General features: G+C 37.5%; 1 protein-coding gene across 2 annotated transcripts in view; it reads right to left on the bottom strand.

Moving 5' to 3' along the window:
* Positions 1-18,951, bottom strand: part of Depdc1b (DEP domain containing 1B) — a 121,697-nt gene that overhangs the window by 73,909 nt on the left and 28,837 nt on the right. For both annotated transcript variants that reach the window (XM_040272780.2, XM_005319596.5), the window contains exon 2: positions 14,297-14,562. In XM_040272780.2, the coding sequence (XP_040128714.2) occupies positions 14,297-14,562 (266 nt within the window). The remainder of the gene's footprint in view (positions 1-14,296; positions 14,563-18,951) is intronic.

Raw genomic sequence — 18,951 nt, 5'->3', positions numbered from 1 at the left:
GGGATGGGACTCAGATACAGAGGCAGCAGAATAAAAGAAAAACGGTTCTGCACAATAGACCTCAAACATCACAACCAAGTCAGTGAATTCGTGTCTAACAGTAGGACACCTTCTCAGTCACAGCTATCCACCACAGCTGGGATCAGTTCTGAGAGCAAGTTAGGGGCTGGCACAGGGTCCTGACAACCAAAACCATCCTGCAAAAGTTGTGCTTTTAGAGTGCTTTCCTTACATGAATAAGGCCCTGGGTTCAATCCCTAGGGGGGGAAAAAAATCCACAACTGTTTACTTTCTCATTAAATAGTCCAAAACAATCATCATAGTGCACTTTTGTTAATTCTAGAACCCATAAAATTATGTTTAAATAACACCATGCAATTATTTATTCACATACACAGATAGACACATTGATAAGTGTGAAGCTTCTTTTACCAGAACATTCCTGCTATTTTATTTAAACATTTTAAAGGGAAAAGTGATTCTCTAAGGATAAAATACCCACCCTGTCTACCTTCTAGGATTGTCATGAAGATCAAGTGAGACCATGGAGATGAAACTGCCTCGTAAAGTAGTACCCTCGTGTTTGGAATCAAACACAGGGCTTCATGCATGCTAGATGTTATGGTGTAAATGTGGTGTCCCCTGTCAGCTCACGTGTGAGACAATACAGGAAGGTCTGGAGGAGAAATGATTGAGTTACAGCCTCAGCCTAATAAGTGACTTAATCCTGATGGGATTAACTGAAGTGGTAGGGTACAGCTGGAAGAGTTGGGGATTGAAGTGTGGCTTTGGTGTATATCTTTTGTATCTGGAGAGTGGACTTTCTGCCTCCTGGTTAGGTCACCATGATGTGAGCTGCATTCCTCCTCCACCCTCTACCGCCATGATATTCAGCCCCAAGGAATGGGGCCGGCCTTTGGTAGACTAAGACCAGAAAAAAAAAAAAAAAAAAACCGTGAGCCCTCAAATAAACTTTTCCTCCTCTATAATTGTGCTGATCTGGTCCTTTATTCACAGCAGCAGAATAAACTGACCAAAACACTGGACAAGCACTCAACCACTGAGCTACGTCCCCAGACCTATGAAATGTCTTATGAAAGTACAAGATAATGTAACTGGTTCTCTTCCATCAGAAGTCAAGGGTCTTAAAGCTTTGTAAAGACAGACAACAGCCGTCTCACTCACTTCTGAGCTCCTGTTAGTGAAATCTAAAGTAGTCTTACCAGCAACAAAACCAGAACTCTTTCTAGTCATTGGTGTTGGTAGGAGGAGAGAAGTGAGTAAACAGCGCTGGGCACTTCTCTGCAACATCTCTTATTATGGACAGTCGGATAGCAGGAGCTTCCTTTCCAAATTCATTCTTCCCTTCTATTTTTACATAACTCTTTGACCAAAAAATAAATCATGAATAACAAACTTAAATGCATTCACAAGACAACGATGACACACATTTTAAGTCTATACATAATTTTTGACTCAGCCCAAAATAAAGGTTTTACTCATCAATTTTTTTATAAAATTATCCAACACATATAAATGTAATTTCTCTCTTTAAAGATACAATAATCAAGGGCTATGAGTAGAGCTTAGTGATAGAGTACTTGCATAGCACTGAAAAGGTTCTGGAGATCCCTAGCACTGGGTGGAGGGTGCAGGGGAGGGGTTTGTAATCAGAGCATTAATATTTCATGTAGCGTTTTCCGAGTCCACAGACACAGAATACCTCCTTGCCCTTGCTTTATTCGTATATGTATTTGGGTTGATTATATTTCCCTTACCTTCTTTATTTAATAAGAACTTCTTGAAGAAGACAGCTCAACATTTAATATGTATTACACAGTACTCAATGTATTACAGAAACTGTGAATATAAACACATGCTGGCTACGCCAACTATCTCATTTGTTATCCTTTGTGTTGACTCATCATGAACTAATTAATTAATTGAGCCAACCTCAACTTGTGGAAGTGGAGATAGCCTGGATAAGACAAAAACACAGACTTCAGAGATTAACTCCAATTTAAATTGTGACTCTTCCACTACTAACTAGATGACTTTAGTCAAGTTAATAACTTTGACGTTATTAATTTCCTTTAAAATTAGGAAGTTATCACCTACATATAGGAGTTGAGGTAACTGACAAATTATGCAACAAGTCTAGAACAGAGATGCTCTGGAATGCTAGTTTCTTTCTTCCCAGCAAGAATTCCTCTCCACTGTCCTGCCCAGCATTCCCAATACTGGGCTCCTCTTCCACAAAACTTGACCTTTAGAAGTATGTTCCTGAATTTGGCCACCTCATTGACTCTCCATCTATCATCAAATCTAACCAGCCTCTTGCTCATAATCTCCTGCTCTGCTTTCATGATAAATTGGCACTCTTCTCCTATGGAAAGTAGACAGACACACAGAAGGTAAGGCAATACAACACAGCTCTTCTTGGAACACTGGTACACAACTGAAATGGTCCTGAGCCCCAGTCAGGGAGCCTACATGCGTGCGACAGCTGACTGCACACTCGTTGGCTCACTATCTATTCAAGGCAGGGTCACCTTCATAAATGATTTCCACATCTAAATAGACTTCATTCTAGATTAACCTAAAAAACTGGGAAAAGTAGTAGCTAAGTTACAGAATGTTCACTTGAAAAAATAAAAAGCCACAATGAATTTCAGATGGCAAATAATGAAAGAAAATACTGATCCTTTTATGACTCACAAGTATTCTGTTAGAGAAACTGGGGGAAAAATCATTACAGTTGGCTCTGAGCATCCATTGGTTCTGCATCCTCAGATTCAATAAACCATGCATCAAAATATGTAAGAAGCCAGGCACTGTGGTGCAAACCTTTAATCCCAGCAACTCAAGAGGCTGAGGCAAGAGAATTACAATTGTATCCATAGATTTTTAAGGATCTGCAGAGAGGCCTGGAACCAATGCTCCAGGGATACATAGAGAGGACTGTATTTAATGAAGGAAAGTAATCTGTTTGGGGTACTGTATTTAATTTAAAAGGAGGTACCTGATTAAGTGTCCATACTAAAATGAAACATTCTGGCAGTCAGTGCTGGTGGTCAGTTCCTAATATTCCTACTTTACTCTCTCCTGAGGATTCACAAGTCTCAATAGGAGATATCCAATTTAAGGTCACAATGGGACAAATTGGGAGTCACTTATCCAGAGAATCTTTTAGAAGTGTTCTAGCTAAATCTTGTTGGGGTATAAGCAATTAAGAGTTTCTCAAGAGAATAATTATTTAAGAATCCCCAATGAAGTATACCATATGGAACCAGGGCAAGAATTTCCACTGCCTGATGCTAATAAGCACTAAGATTCCAGAATAAGCTATTATCATTCAGAATTCTAATTAAAAGTTGGATCAGCAAAACCAGAAATGAAATAGCCACCAAATGGAAAGACAACTAAATACCCAAAGGACAACCCTGGTATGTGATGAAACTTTATAAGAAAGTTTGACTCAAAATGTATAGCAATGTCTGTTCTTGGCCCACCCTCATCCTTCTCTGCCTTATTGAGAGGCTAACCCAAGAGGGAGAAAAAGAAATGGTTCAGGTATTTAAAAAAAAAAAAAAAAAAGCCAAGTTTTTTTCAGCTCAAAGCTACATGGCCCAGTGAAACATGCTCATTACATGTGTTGTAACGACATCCCTTTTCTCTGTTGGAATAAAAGAAAGCAAATAAGAGTCTGCCCCCTCCATTTCGTCCTTTCATTTCCTCTAAAGTTCTTAGTCCTTTGGCAAGCTTCTCTGCAGATAATTCAACAGTTCTCTTCTGGTCCTGTGTGACTTCATTCCTCATTAGTCTTCTCTCATAATGGAAGTCTACCCTTCCAATAATATAACAGTCTAGTGTGTTAATCAGAAAGAAGTATAAGGAGGCCCCGGTCCCACCACCAGCAGACACCCGCCAGAGCTCCAGCTCCAGCACAGGACCGCCTCTTCAAACCAGCAGACCACTGCAGGAGCCCAGGTCCAGCCCAGATCCTCCCACACCAACCTGAGTGGGACCCAGGCTCACACTAGGCCCTGGTCCCTCCCATCATCACCGGAGCTCAGGCACAGCTCTGCCTGTTCAGGCCAACAGACCACCGCAAGAGCTTAGGCCTGGGCCAGATCCACCTACACCGACATACACAGGACCCAGGCCCAGGGTAGGTCCAAATTCGCCACCACTCCCAAACCTGGAAGCCCAAACCTAACTCACTTCCATCTTGGGACACTGTAGACATCACCATAGCCTTCTCCAACAACAGACAGGGCCTAGAAGCAACTACATCTCAGAGTAGGCATCCCAAAGACAGTATAAGGCCTTCTCTTTCAACCCCATCTCTGTAAGACATTGCAGAGGGTCACCTCCACTATTATCTCAAGCTACCTTGGCTATAACTGCCATTACCTTTAGTTGCAGTAGCATACAATGAGGGACACCAGCAGGGACTGGAAGCCCAACATCAAGGTGAGGTACAGACAATCTGCACAGGTTCTACAAAATATAGGGTAGAAACTGTAATATCTCAGATCCACACTGCAAGAAAGGAAGACACATAGACAACACAAAAAAAAACAAGGGAGGAAAGGGCTGGGGTTGTGGCTCAGAGGTAGAGTGCTTGCTAGCACATACAAGGCCCTGGGTTTGATCCTCAGCACCACATATGAATAAATAAATAGAATAAAGATACTGTGTTCAACTACAACTAAAGAAAATAAATATTAAAGCGGGGTGGGGGGAGGGGGCTGGGGTTGTGGCTCAGTGGTAGAGCCTGGCACATGAGAGGCACTGGGTTTGATCCTCAGCACTATATAAAAATAAATAAATAAGATGAAGGTATTGTGTCCCTCTACAACCCCTAAATATTTTTTTTAAAAGGGGGGTAGGAAAGTACCCCAAACAAACCAGAAAACTATAATAATAGAACCCATGGATAGTGAAATTGAAGAAATGTCAGAGAAGGTGTTCGGAAAGTTCATAATTAAAATGATCTGTGAGTTAAAGAATGACCTAAATGAGCAAGTTACAGGCAAAAATTGATCATTCCAACAAGTAGATATGAGAACAAATACAGGTAGCAAAAGATGACTTCAAGAAAGAGATAGAAACTCTGAAAAAAAAACCAGAAATCCTTGAAATGAAGGAAACAATAAACCAAATAAAAAACTCAATAGAAAGCATAACCAACAGACTAGATCACTTGGAAGAAAGAACATCAGATAATGAAGACAAAGTACACAATCTGGAAAATAAGGTTGACCACAGAGTGAAAACACTAAGATACCATGAATAGAACATCCAAAAATTATGGGACAACATCAAAAGACCAAATCTAAGAGTTACTGGGATAGAGGAAGACATAGAAATTCAAACCAAAGGAATGCACAATCTCTTCAATGAGATAATATCAGGCGATGAATTTTCCTCTTAAAACTGCTTTCATTGTGTCCCATAGATTCCGATATGTTGTGTCTGTATTTTCATTTATCTCTAAGAATTTTTTGATTTCCTCCTTTATGTCTTCTGTAACCCATTGATCATTCAGTAACATATTGTTCATTTTCCATGTGATGTAGGATTTTTCCTTCCTTCTTTTATCATTGATTTCCAGTTTCATTCCATTATGATCAGATAAAATGCATGGTATTATCTCCACCCCTTTATATTTACTGAGGGTTGCCCTGTGGCATAATATATGGTCTATTTTTGAGAAGGATCCATGTGCTGCTGAGAAAAAAGTATATCCATTTGATGATGGTTGATATATTCTATATATGTCAGTTAAGTCCAGGTTATTGATTGTGGTATTGAGTTCTATAGTTTCCTTATTCAACTTTTGTTTGGGGGATCTGTCCAATGGTGAGAGAGGTGTGTTGAAGTCACCCATAATTATTGTGTTGTGGTCTATTTGATTTTTGAACTTGAGGAGAATTTGTTTTATGAATGTCGCAGCGCCATTATTAGGTGCATATATATTGATAATTGTTATGTCTTGTTGGTGAATGGTTCCTTTTAACAGTATATAATGTCCTTCTTTATCCCTTTTGATTAACTTAGTCTTGAAGTCGATTTTATTCGATATGACGATGGCCACCCCTGCTTGCTTACGAGGACCGTGTGCGTGGTATATTTTTTCCCATCCTTTCACTTTCAGCCTGTGTATGTCTTTTCCAATCAAATGTGTCTCCTGGAGGCAGCATATTGTTGGATTAGTTTTTTTAATCCATGATATCAGCCTATGTCGCTTTATTGGAGAGTTTAAGCCATTAACATTCAGAGTTACTATTGATATATGGTTTGTACTTCCATCCATGTTTGATTATTTATCCTTTTTTTTAAAAAAAATTTAGTTTGTTTCTCCATGATTATTTTTTCCCCTCGCCCTCTGTCTTTACCGAGGCACTTCCCTCTGATGGTTTTGGTTATTGTTTTTCATTTCTTCCTCGTGTAGTGTTTTGCTCAAAATGCTTTGCAATGCTGGTTTTCTGGCTGCAAATTCTTTTAACTTTTGTTTATCATGAAAGATTTTTATTTCGTTGTCATACCTGAAGCTTAATTTTGCTGGATACAGAATTCTTGGTTGGCATCCATTGTCTTTCAGTGTTTGGTATGCAAGGCTGGTTCAATATACGGAAATCAATAAATGTTATTCACCACATCAATAGACTTAAAGATAAGAACCATATGATCATCTCAATAGACGCAGAGAAAGCATTCGACAAAGTACAGCATCCCTTTATGTTCAAAACACTTGAAAAACTAGGGATAACAGGAAAGTACCTTGACATTGTAAAAGCTATCTATGCTAAGCCTCAGGCTAGCATCATTCTGAATGGACAAAAGTTGAAGGCATTCCCTCTAAAATCTGGAACAAGACAGGGATGCCCTCTATCACCACTTCTATTCAATATAGTTCTTGAAACACTGGCCAGAGCAATTAGACAGACAAAAGAAATTAAAGGCATAAAAATAGGAAAAGAAGAACTTAAATTATCACTATTTGCAGATGACATGATTCTATACTTAGAAGACCCAAAAGGGTCTACAAAGAAACTACTAGAACTAATAAATGAATTCAGCAAAGTGGCAGGATATAAAATCAACACGCATAAATCAAAGGCATTTCTGTATATCAGCGACAAAACTTCTGAAACGGAAATGAGGAAAAACACTCCATTCACAATATCCTCCAAAAAAATAAAATACTTGGGAATCAACCTAACAAAAGAGGTGAAGGATTTATACAATGAAAACTACAGAACCCTAAAAAGAGAAGTAGAAGAAGATCTTAGAAGATGGAAAAATATACCCTGTTCATGGATAGGCAGAACTAACATTATCAAAATGGCGATATTACCAAAAGTTCTCTATAGGTTTAATGCAATGCCAATCAAAATCCCAATGGCATTTCTTGTAGAAATAGATAAAGCAATCATGAAATTCATATGGAAAAATAAAAGACCCAGAATAGCAAAAGCAATTTTAAGCAGGAAGTGTGAATCAGGCGGTATAGCGATACCAGATTTCAAACTATATTACAGAGCAATAGTGACAAAAACAGCATGGTACTGGTACCAAAACAGGCGGGTGGACCAATGGTATAGAATAGAGGACACAGAGACTAATCCACAAAGTTACAACTATCTTATATTTGATAAAGGGGCTAAAAGCATGCAATGGAGGAAGGATAGCATCTTCAACAAATGGTGTTGGGAAAACTGGAAATCCATATGCAAAAAAATGAAACTGAATCCCTTCCTCTCGCCATGCACAAAAGTTAACTCTAAATGGATCAAGGAGCTTGATATCAAATCAGAGACTCTGCATCTGATAGAAGAAAAAGTTGGCTCCGATCTACATATTGTGGGGTCGGGCTCCAAATTCCTTAATAGGACACCCATAGCACAAGAGTTAATAACAAGAATCAACAAATGGGACTTACTTAAACTAAAAAGTTTTTTCTCAGCAAGAGAAACAATAAGAGAGGTAAATAGGGAGCCTACATCCTGGGAACAAATTTTTACTCCTCACACTTCAGATAGAGCCCTAATATCCAGAGTATACAAAGAACTCAAAAAATTAGACAATAAGATAACAAATAACCCAATCAACAAATGGGCCAAGGATCTGAACAGACACTTCTCAGAGGAGGACATACAATCAATCAACAAGTACATGAAAAAATGCTCACCATCTCTAGCGGTCAGAGAAATGCAAATTAAAACCACCCTAAGATACCATCTCACTCCAATAAGATTGGCAGCCACTATGAAGTCAAACAACAACAAGTGCTGGCGAGGATGTGGAGAAAAGGGTACTCTTGTACATTGCTGGTGGGACTGCAAATTGGTGCGGCCAATTTGGAAAGCAGTTTGGAGATTCCTGGGAAAGCTGGGAATGGAACCACCATTTGACCCTGCTATTGCCCTTCTTGGACTATTCCCTGAAGACCTTAAAAGAGCATGCTACAGGGATGCTGCCACATCGATGTTCATAGCAGCACAATTCACAATAGCTAGACTGTGGAACCAACCCAGATGCCCTTCAATAGATGAATGGATAAAAAAAATGTGGCATCTATACACAATGGAGTACTATGCAGCAATAAAAAATGACAAAATCATAGAATTTGCAGGGAAATGGATGGCACTAGAGCAGATTATGCTTAGTGAAGCTAGTCAATCCCTAAAAAACAAATACCAAATGTCTTCTTTGATATAATGAGAGCAACTATGAACAGAGCAAGGAGGAAGAGCAGGAAGAAAAGACTAACATTAAACAGAGTCATGAGATGGGAGGGAAAGGAAGAGTAAAGGGAAATTGCATGGAAATGAAGGGAGACCCTCATTGCTATACAAAATTACATATAAGAAGAGTAATGAATTACAGTAGATGGGGTAGAGAGAGAAGATGGGAGGGGAGGGGAGGGGGGATAGTAGGGGATAGGAAAGGTAGCAGAATAAAACAATTACTAATTGGGCATAATGTAAAATTGTGGATGTGTAACCGACGTGATTCTGCAATCTGCATTTGGGGTAAAATTGGGAGTTCATAACCCACTTCAATCTAATGTATGAAATATGATATGTCAAGAGCTTTGTAATGTTGTGAACAACCAATAAAAAAAATAAAAAATTAAAAAAAAAAAATAAAAAAAAAAAAAAAGAGATAATATCAGAAAATTTTCCAAGCATGAAGGACAAATTGGAAAACCAAATACAAGAGGCTTACAGGACACCAAATGTACAAAATTACAACAGATCTACACAAAGGCACATTATAATGAAAATGCCTAGCATACAGAATAAAAATAGAATCTTAAAAGCTGCAAGAGAGAGCAATCAGATCACATATGGGGGGAGACCAATTTGTATCTCAGCAGATTTTTCAACCCAGACCCTCAAAGCCAGGAGATCGTGGAACAACACATACCAAGCTCTGAAAGAAAATGGATACCAACCAAGAATCTTATATCTATCAAAATTATGCTTTAGATTTAATGATGAAATAAAAACTTTCAAAGATAAACAAAAGAATTTACAACTAGAAAGCCTGCACTACAGAACATGCTTGGCAAAATATTCCATAAAGAGGAAATGAAAAACAATGATGAAAAACAGCAGAGGGGAGATTATACTAAAGGAAAGATAATCAAAGGAGAAACCAAGTCACGTTAATTTGTATCAAATTGTATCAAATCATGTCTCAATAATAACCCTGCATGTTAATGGCCTAAACTCATCAATCAAAAGACACAGACTAGCAGATTGGATTAAAAAAGAAAACCAACAATATGCTGCCGCCAAGAGACTCATCTCATAGGAAAAGACATCTACAGACTGAAGATGAAAGGTTGGGAAAAAACATATCACTCTCATGGACTGTGGAAGCAAGCAGGAGTCTCCATCCTCATATCAAATAAAGTAGATTTCAAGCTAAAGTTAATCAAAAGGGATAAAGAAGGACACTACAAACAACTCAAGGGAAATATACACCAACAAGATATAACAATTATAAATATATATGCCTCAAGCAAAGGAGCATCTACATTCATCAAACAAACACTGCTCAAGTTCAAGAGTCGAATAGACTACAACACAATCATTTTGGGTGACTTTAACATACCTCTTTCACCACTGGATAGACCTTTCAAACAAAAGCCAAACAAAGAAACTATAGAACTCAACAATATAATCAATAACTTAGACTTAACTGACATAGATAGACTATATCATCCTTCAACAAGAGAATACACTTTCTTCTCAGCAGCACACGGATCCTTCTCTAAAATAGACCATATACTATGCCACAAACAAACTCTTAGCGAATATAAAAAAGTAGAGATACTACCCTGCATTCTATCAGATCATATGGAATGAAATTAGAAATCAATGATAAAACAAGAAATAAAAGCTACTCCAACATCTGGAGACTAAATAATATGCTACTGAATGATCAATGGGTTGCAGAAGACATCAAAGAGGAGATTAAAATTTATTAGAGGTAAATGAGAACACAGATACAACATATTGAAATCTCTTGGACACTATGAAAGCAGTTCTAAGAGGAAAGTTCAATGCATGGAGTTCATTCCTTAAAAGAAGAAAAACTCAACAAATAAATGACTTAACATTACATCTCAAAGCCCTAGAAAAAGAAGAACAAATCTATACCAAAAGCAGTAAAAACCAGAAAATGATTAAAATCAGAGCTGACATCAAAGAAATTGAAACAAAAGAAGCAATTGAAAAAATTGACAGAACAAAAAGTTGGTTCTTTGAAAAAATAAAATTGACAGACCCTTAGCCATGCTAACAAAGACAAGGAAAAAGAAATCTCAAATTACTAACATACATGATGAAAAAGGAAATATCACAGCAGACATTATGGAAATACAGAAGAGAACTGGAAATTATTTTGAAAACTTGTACTCCAATAAAATAGAAAATATCATAAGGCATTGAAAAATTTCTAGAGTCATATGATTTGCCCACATTGAATCAGGATGATATACACAATTTAAACAGATCTATTTCAAGTGACGAAATAGAAGATGCCATCAGAAATCTACCAACCAAGAAAAGTCCAGGACCAGATGGATGCTCAGGCAAGTTCTACAAGACCTTTAAAGAAGAACTAATACCAATACTCTTCAAATTATTTCAGGAAACAGAAAAAGAGGGAGCACTTATAAACTCATTCTATGAGGCCAATATCATCCTGATTCCTAAACCAGGCAAAACACATCAAAATAAAAAAATAAATAAATAATTGGACCAATATCTCTAATGAACATAGATGCAAAACTTCTCAATAAAATTATGGCAAATCGAATACAAAAACATACCAAAAAGATAGTATACCACAATTAAGTGGGGTTCATTCCAGGGATGCAAGGATGGTTCAATATATGGAAATCAATAAATGTAATTCATCACATCAATAGACTTAAAGAACCATATGATCATCTCAATAGATGCAGAAAAAGCATTTGACAAAATACAGCACCACTTCATGTTCAAAACACTAGAAAAACTAGGGATAATAGGAACATATCTCAACATTGTAAAAGCTATCTATGCTAAGCCCCAAGCCAACATCATTCTAATTGGCGAAAAATTGAAAGCATTCCCTCTAAAAGATGGAACAAAACAGGGATGCCCTCTTTCACCACTTCTATTTAACCGAGTTCTTGAAACACTGGCCAGAGCAATTAGATAAAAGAAATTAAAGGGATATGGATAGGTAAAGAAGAACTCAAATTAGCACTATTTGCCGACAATATGATTCTATATCTAGAAGACCCAAAAAAATTCCACCAGAAAACTTCTAGAACTAGTAAATTAATTCAGCAAAGTACCAGGATACAATATCAATACCCATAAATCAAAGGCATTTCTGTATATCAGTGACAAATCCTCTGAAAGGAAAATGAGGAAAACTCCATTTACAATAGCCTCAAAAAAATAAAATACTTGGGAATCAACGAAAGAGGTGAAAGACCTCTACAATGAAAACTACAGAACACTAAAGAAAGAAATTAAAGAAGATCTTAGAAGATGGAAATATCTACCTTGTTCTTGGATAGGCAGAATTAATATTGTCAAAATGACCATACTACCAAAAGCACTATAAGATTTAATGCAATTCTGATCAAAATCCCAATGAAACTCCACATAGAAATAGAAAAGGCAATTATGAAATTCATCTGAAAAAATAAGAGATCCAGAATAGCTAAAGCAATCCTTAGCAAGAAGAGTGAAGCAGGTGACATCACTATACCAGACCTTAAAGTATACTACAGAACAATAGTAACAAAACCATCATGGTATTGGCAGCAAAATAGACTTGTAGAACAATGGTACAGAATAGAGGACACAGAGACAAACCCACAAAATTACAGTTATCTTATATTTGACAAACACACCAAAAACATACATTGGAGAAAAGATAGCCTCTTCAACAAATGATGCTGGGAAAATTAGAAATCCATATGCAACAAAATGAAATTACACCCCTATCTCTCACCATACACAAAACTCAACTCAAAGTGGATCAATGACCTAGGAATTAAACCAGAGACACTGTGTTCATTAGACGAAAAAGTAGGCCCAAATCTCCATCATGTGGGATTAGGCCCCAACTTCCTTAGTAATACTCCTTTGGCACAAGAATTAATATCAAGAATCAATAAATCGGATGAATTCAAACTGAAAAGCTTCTCTCAGCAAAAGAAACAATCTGTGAGGTGAATAGAGAGCCTACTAATTGGGAACAAATTCTTACCATATATGTGTCAAATACAGCACTAATCTCTAGGGTATATAAAGAACTCAAAAATCTTAACACCAAAAAAACAAATAACCCAGTCCTTAAGTGGGCCAAGGAACTAAACAGATACTTCTCAGAAGAGGATATACAATCAATCAACAAATATATGAAAAATGTTCAACATCTCTAGCAATTAGAGAAATGCAAATCAAAACTACTCTAAGATTTCATCTCACTCCAGTCAGAATGGCAGCTGTTAACAATATAAACAACAATAAGTGTTGTCGAGGATGTGGGGAAAAAGACACACTCATACATTGCTGGTGGAATGAAACCACCATTTGACCCAGCCATCCCACTCCTCGGGATATACTAAAAGGACTTAAAAACAGCATACTACAGGGACACAGCCACATAAATGTTTATAGCAGCACAATTCACAATAGCTAAACCAATCTAGATGCCCTTCAGTAGATGAATGGATAAAGAAAACATGGTATATATACACAATGAAATATTATTCAGCATTAAAAGAAAATAAAATCATGGCATTTGCAGGTAAATGGATGAAGCTGGAAAATATAATGCTAAGTGAAATTAGCCATTCCCAAAAACCAAATGCCAAATGATTTCTGATTTAAGAATGCTGCTCCATAATATGCTGGGGGTGGGTGAGGTGGGGGGGAGGATTAAATGAACTCTAGATAGGACAAAGGGAAAAAGGAAAGGGAGGGGACATAGGGGTAGGAAAGATGGTGGAATGTGATCGTTTTCATTAACCTAAGTATTTGTAAGAAGACATGAAGGAAGTGACCCTACTTTGTGTACAACCAGAGATATAAAAAATTGTGTTGTATATGTAATATGAATTGTAATGCATTCTGTTGTCATAAATAATAAATCAAAATTTTAAAATAAATAAAATAAATATAATAAATCAAAATTTTTTTAAAAAATAAATTTTTTTAAAAAAAGAAAATAAAAGAAAGAAGTACAAGGAAAGAGACCTACATTTTCTCTTGGATTACCTGGTGGTAAATAAAATAGCACTAAAATGTGAGCAAAAAATGTTTGGATAATAGCAGTTTTGCATGGCCAGATTTAATTTAAGAATTCTAGCATAATTCTTCATATGGCTGAGCTGTGTAAGGATCAGAAACATTCTGCCAACTAGAATACAGGAATCCCCAAGGCTCAGCAAAGCTTCATTGAACCCAGATCTATTTTCACCCTTTCAAATTCTCTAGAAGTACTAAATTATTGCAACCAGGTGAACAGAAAGCAAGAAAAAATTTTGCTTACTGAAAACTCATTATGACAAAAGATTGTTCCAGGGTGCCCACAGGGGCCAAGAAAAAATGAAATAAGTTTTACTGCAGGGATACATTTAATCCACTTGTTACACCTCAAATAATTGCTTTAATGACAAGATAAATTCTCTCCTGTCAAGAAGTTTCAACAGACTGAACCAGATTCACTCTGTATTCTTCCTTCAGGGTTTATATGTCGCCATTACCTGTATAAGTGACGATTGTCTTCAAAATCTTCCTGACCCCATTTTCCCTTAATGTCTTCAATAACATGATTCTTCAGGAACTTTTTTAGCAGCTGGACTGTTTGTTTGCGAGTCACTTCAGGACCAAAGTTTTGACTGCACCTAAGCAACTCATGCAGCCAATCCACAGCTTCTGTGGCTGTGAAGCAATGTTCATAACTCTTAAAACGACAACGATGTTTCCGTAATGGCATCCTGGCACGAAAAAGCTCCACTGTTTCATTCCACTAGGGTAAAAGAAGAGAAAGACATTTAGTCATTAACTGATTTTTTTTTAAGTTATTATATTCTAAATACTTAAATCAATTGATGTGATTTTTCATTTAAAAAACTGTTTAGATAACAGATGGCAACTTGAAAGATTTTTATTTACAGCCTTCTATGAAAAATGTTCCAGAATGGATGGTGGTAAAAGCTGCAAAACAGTGTGAATGTACTTAATGTTACTAAAGTATACACTTAAAAATGGTTAAGGGCTGAGGATATCACACAATGGTAAAGCTCTTGCCTAGCATGCACAAAGCCCTGGGTTCAATCCCCAGCACCATTAAAAAAAAAAAAAAAAAAAAAAAAAAAAGCAACTTTTCAAGGGTAGTTCACCATCCATTCACCCCACCAAAAAAATATATATTGAGGAAGGAATGACCAATGAGGCACCCAGCACACTCATCCGTTCTCCCTCTGGATAGAACCAAAGTGTGTGGTGGCGTGTTGAAGTGAGTGGCCATGAAAGAGAACTGCAATTCAACTGCAGAAAGATGGAGACCTGGTGAGGTCTAGAGATCCGGAACAAAAGCAACAGCAAGAAGAACAGAGTGCTCCAATGCCTACGGCCCAGCACCATGGCCAGGAAAGGGGAAGTCTCCCCTCTGACACAGTAAAAGTGAAAGAGTCCTAGCAAGTGCTATTGGCACAGAAGCCAGCACCTTGCAAACATAGAGCATAAACAGGTAACAGTCCTGGGGGTCTTCACAGCAGGCTAGCTTTAGAGAAGTTCACTGCACCCCCCAGTGAACTCCCAAGGAGCTGTAGCCAGGAACCATCTTGAGAAAGGGCCTATTGTCTGAGTTTGTAATGCTCTGAAGGTCAGACACCCCTACATATTCCCATCTCTGGGACCCTGCAGTCATCCCATTATACTACTTCAGCAGGGAGATGCCTCATGAGAGGGTCTTGGTTCAAGAGAGCAATTAAAATAAATCCACTCGGAGTTGTATGTTGGGGTAGGGGGAATGGTAGAATTTGAGGAATGGGGAATCTATCCTCTGAGACCAGGGACAGGACAGTCACTGTGGTTCTAAACAACTGCAAGGACCAAGGATACCAGGATCAAGAGCAGCAGCAGATCACATGGTTCCTGCCACCCACCCCCAGCACTGAACTGTGGGATTCCATTGCTCCCCTCCCCTCTGAGTCATCAAGGCAACACTTGATTTTGCTCTGCCTGTCCCCCACCTCCACCTGAAGCTTCAGAGAGAGCCTATACCTGGCACTGCCTGCCTTCTGCACTAGCTTGCAGGCAATCAACTCAACTGAGAGGGATTTTAACTAGGTTCAGCCAAGACTGAACTCCTTCCTCAATACCTGGCAGGTACTACAACTGAAAGAATAGAGCCCTGGCCAACACATTGCCCCTGGGATTCATAGACTAAAAGGTCCCAGAGGGAAGTTTTGTAAGGCATAGGTCACATCATCTACCCTTGTTTACTCTTCCAAGCACATTGGCTAGGCGGAATATTTTTCTGTTGTTTTTTTCTTTTGTTTATTGTGTCTTTTTCTCTCTCTCTTTTTTGTGCTCCCCTCCATTTTTTTTTTTAATGGTTTTGTTTTGTGTTGTTTTTCTTCCCAGTGCGAGAGATCAGGCACAGGACCTTTTTACAATGGGCAGGTACTCTACCAATGAGCTACTCAAAGCCCAGTTGAGAGGAACTACACCCAGCTCCAGCCATAACCCAGTCCCATTTGAACCCTGGTAAACACCTCTACTTAAAGAAGAGGGGGGGAAATAAGTGCCCAGCTGTCAACCTATCTGTCCCCAAGCAGACAGAACTAGGAGGAATCTGAGGTCCCACTCCTGTACAGACATCCCCACAACAGCAGCAGATACCACACATAAGCAGGTCCTTTAAATTGGCCATACCTGAATCCTGTCAGACCATGCACTGCAGTAAAGACTGGATGTGAATGCCATAGAGAGGGAAGCTGTGTTCTGGCCTCACCCCTCTTCATGAAGCTTCATGAAGTTGGGATATTGTATAAATGCCTGTTAAGTTTATTTGATATCTAGTATAACAATTTTTATTTTTTATTTTTTTATTTTTTATTTTTGGTTGAGGTTTTGGTCTTGGTTCATCTGTTGGTGAGATTAAGTGAGGTATTAGAGTCCCACATGATTGTTGTACTGAGGTCTATTTCTCTCTTTAGGTCCAGTAGTGACTGTTTCATAAAATTGAATGCTCTGACTTGGTGCATATAAATTTACACTAGAGATTAAAAGAAATATAAAGGATCAAAGAAACAAAGAGTTGGTTCTTTGAAAAGACAAAATTAACAAATGTTTGGCTTAGATAAATCAGGAAAAAAAAGGAAGTCCCAAATAAATAAAATTAGAGGTGAAAAAGGAAACATTACAACTGATACCAGAGAAATTAAAAGGACCTTTAGAGATTATTTTGAAAAACTATATGTTAATAAATTGGAAAAAATAGAAGAAATAGATAAATTTCTGGACACATATGACCTATCAAAATTGAACCAATAGTCATAGTTGCCCTTACTTTTAATCCCAGAAACTCAGGAGAAGAATTGCATGTTTGAGCCCAGTCTTAGCAATTTAGTAAGTTTCACAACTTAGCAATACCCTTTCTCAAAATAAAATATAAAAAGGACTGGGAATGAAGCTCAGCAGAAAAGTTCTACTGTGTTCAATCCCCAGTACCCACCCACCCCCCCCGAAAAAAAATTGAATATATGTTTTAAAGCCTCAATAAATTAAAAAGAAAAAGGTAACGAGACTGAATTAGTAATAAAATGTCTCCCAGCAATAAATAAGTTCAGAATAGTTTCACTGCCAAATTTTACCAAACTTTTAAAGAACTAACACCAATGCTCCTCAAACATATTCCCTAGAGTTGGAAGGGAAGGAACCCTTCTAAACTCAAGGACACAACAAAAAAAGAAAACCATAGACCAATATCCATAATAAATATAAACTCAAAAACTCAGTCAGCATCCCACTAGTCAGCTGGCAGAGTGGACATTGGAGGTGTCCAAGTGCCCAAGTGCGCTCTATATAAAAATAGCCATAGCCTTTCCACAGCCCTGTGCCAGAAGACTCCAATGGCACCACCAGCAATGTTCTTGGCATCCCTCAGAATTATTCCACCCATCATTAAACTCTTGCCTAGTCTTTGCTTCTAAAACATAAGTGTGAGTAAATAATTTTCCCTGTAAACTAGAAATAGGTTTCAAACTTTTCTCCCCATTATCTTCTACATTCATAATCTTCAAAATAACCATCTTTCAGAATGTGAAGAATTTACTCCAAACTACACAGCTAATGAGGACAACCAATTCATACAGGTACTTCTTATCCTGTGATTGAGTTAAATCCCAAAGAGCCAAGTAGATAAAGAAAGGAATGTATACAAATAGAAGAAAAATCCCTGCCCATAAAGAGTCCATCAACTAATTTCTCTATCTACTTACCTACCTTGCTAGTTTGTTGTCAGGTTAAATGAGATTATGGCTATGAAATTCCTTTGCAAATGATAGAATGTTTCTTAAACACATGGAAAATATGTACAATTTCAGGATAATCTCCCAAAACAAATTTTGGGGTTCAATCTATGCTATAGTCAGAAAGAATCTCTAGGGTCAAAGCAAAACCCTAGTAGGATATACAACTTGGCAAATATCTTTCAGGTACTTAATCTGATAATAAGATCTGGAATCCTGTTTTACGGTGATCAGCTTCCTATATCAAGCACCCATGAACATCAAGGCCTTTCCACATACCATTTCCTGTTGCTACAACAAAATATCTGAGACTGGATAATTTATAAAGAATGAATGAATCTGACTTAACTTTCCTATGTACTTATATGAAAACACCACAGTGAATCTCCACATCATGTAGAATCACAAGACTGTGATCCTAATAAGAATAAGATGTACTCCATGTTTATATAACTATGTCAAAATATACTCTACTGTCATGCATGACTAAAAAGAATTAAAAGAGAGAGAAAGTTTGTTTATTGGCCTATATCTCTGAAAGCTGAGAAGTCTAGAACATAGCTCCAATATCTGGTGAGGGGACCTTCTTGTTGCAACATAACATGGCAGAGAGCATCACATGGCAAGACAGAATAAGTATACTTAAGGTGTCTCTTCTTACAATGCCACTAATGCTACTATGGAGACCTTACCCTCATATTTTCTCAAATTCTTATAATCTCTCAAAGGCCTTACTTCAAAAATGCCTTTGGGATTACATTTCCCATTATGAACTTTTGGGGTATACATTCAAACCACAGCCACACCTTTAAACAATTTTCACATATTTTTAATCATTGATTTTTTTAGTTTTTTTGTTTTGTTTTTGTTTTTGTTTT

This window comes from Ictidomys tridecemlineatus, chromosome 1, assembly GCF_052094955.1.
Source record: "Ictidomys tridecemlineatus isolate mIctTri1 chromosome 1, mIctTri1.hap1, whole genome shotgun sequence".
In the NCBI taxonomy this organism is placed as follows: domain Eukaryota; kingdom Metazoa; phylum Chordata; class Mammalia; order Rodentia; family Sciuridae; genus Ictidomys; species Ictidomys tridecemlineatus.
The sequence above is the reverse complement of the archived record's forward strand: the minus strand, read 5'-3'. Positions and strand labels throughout refer to the sequence as shown.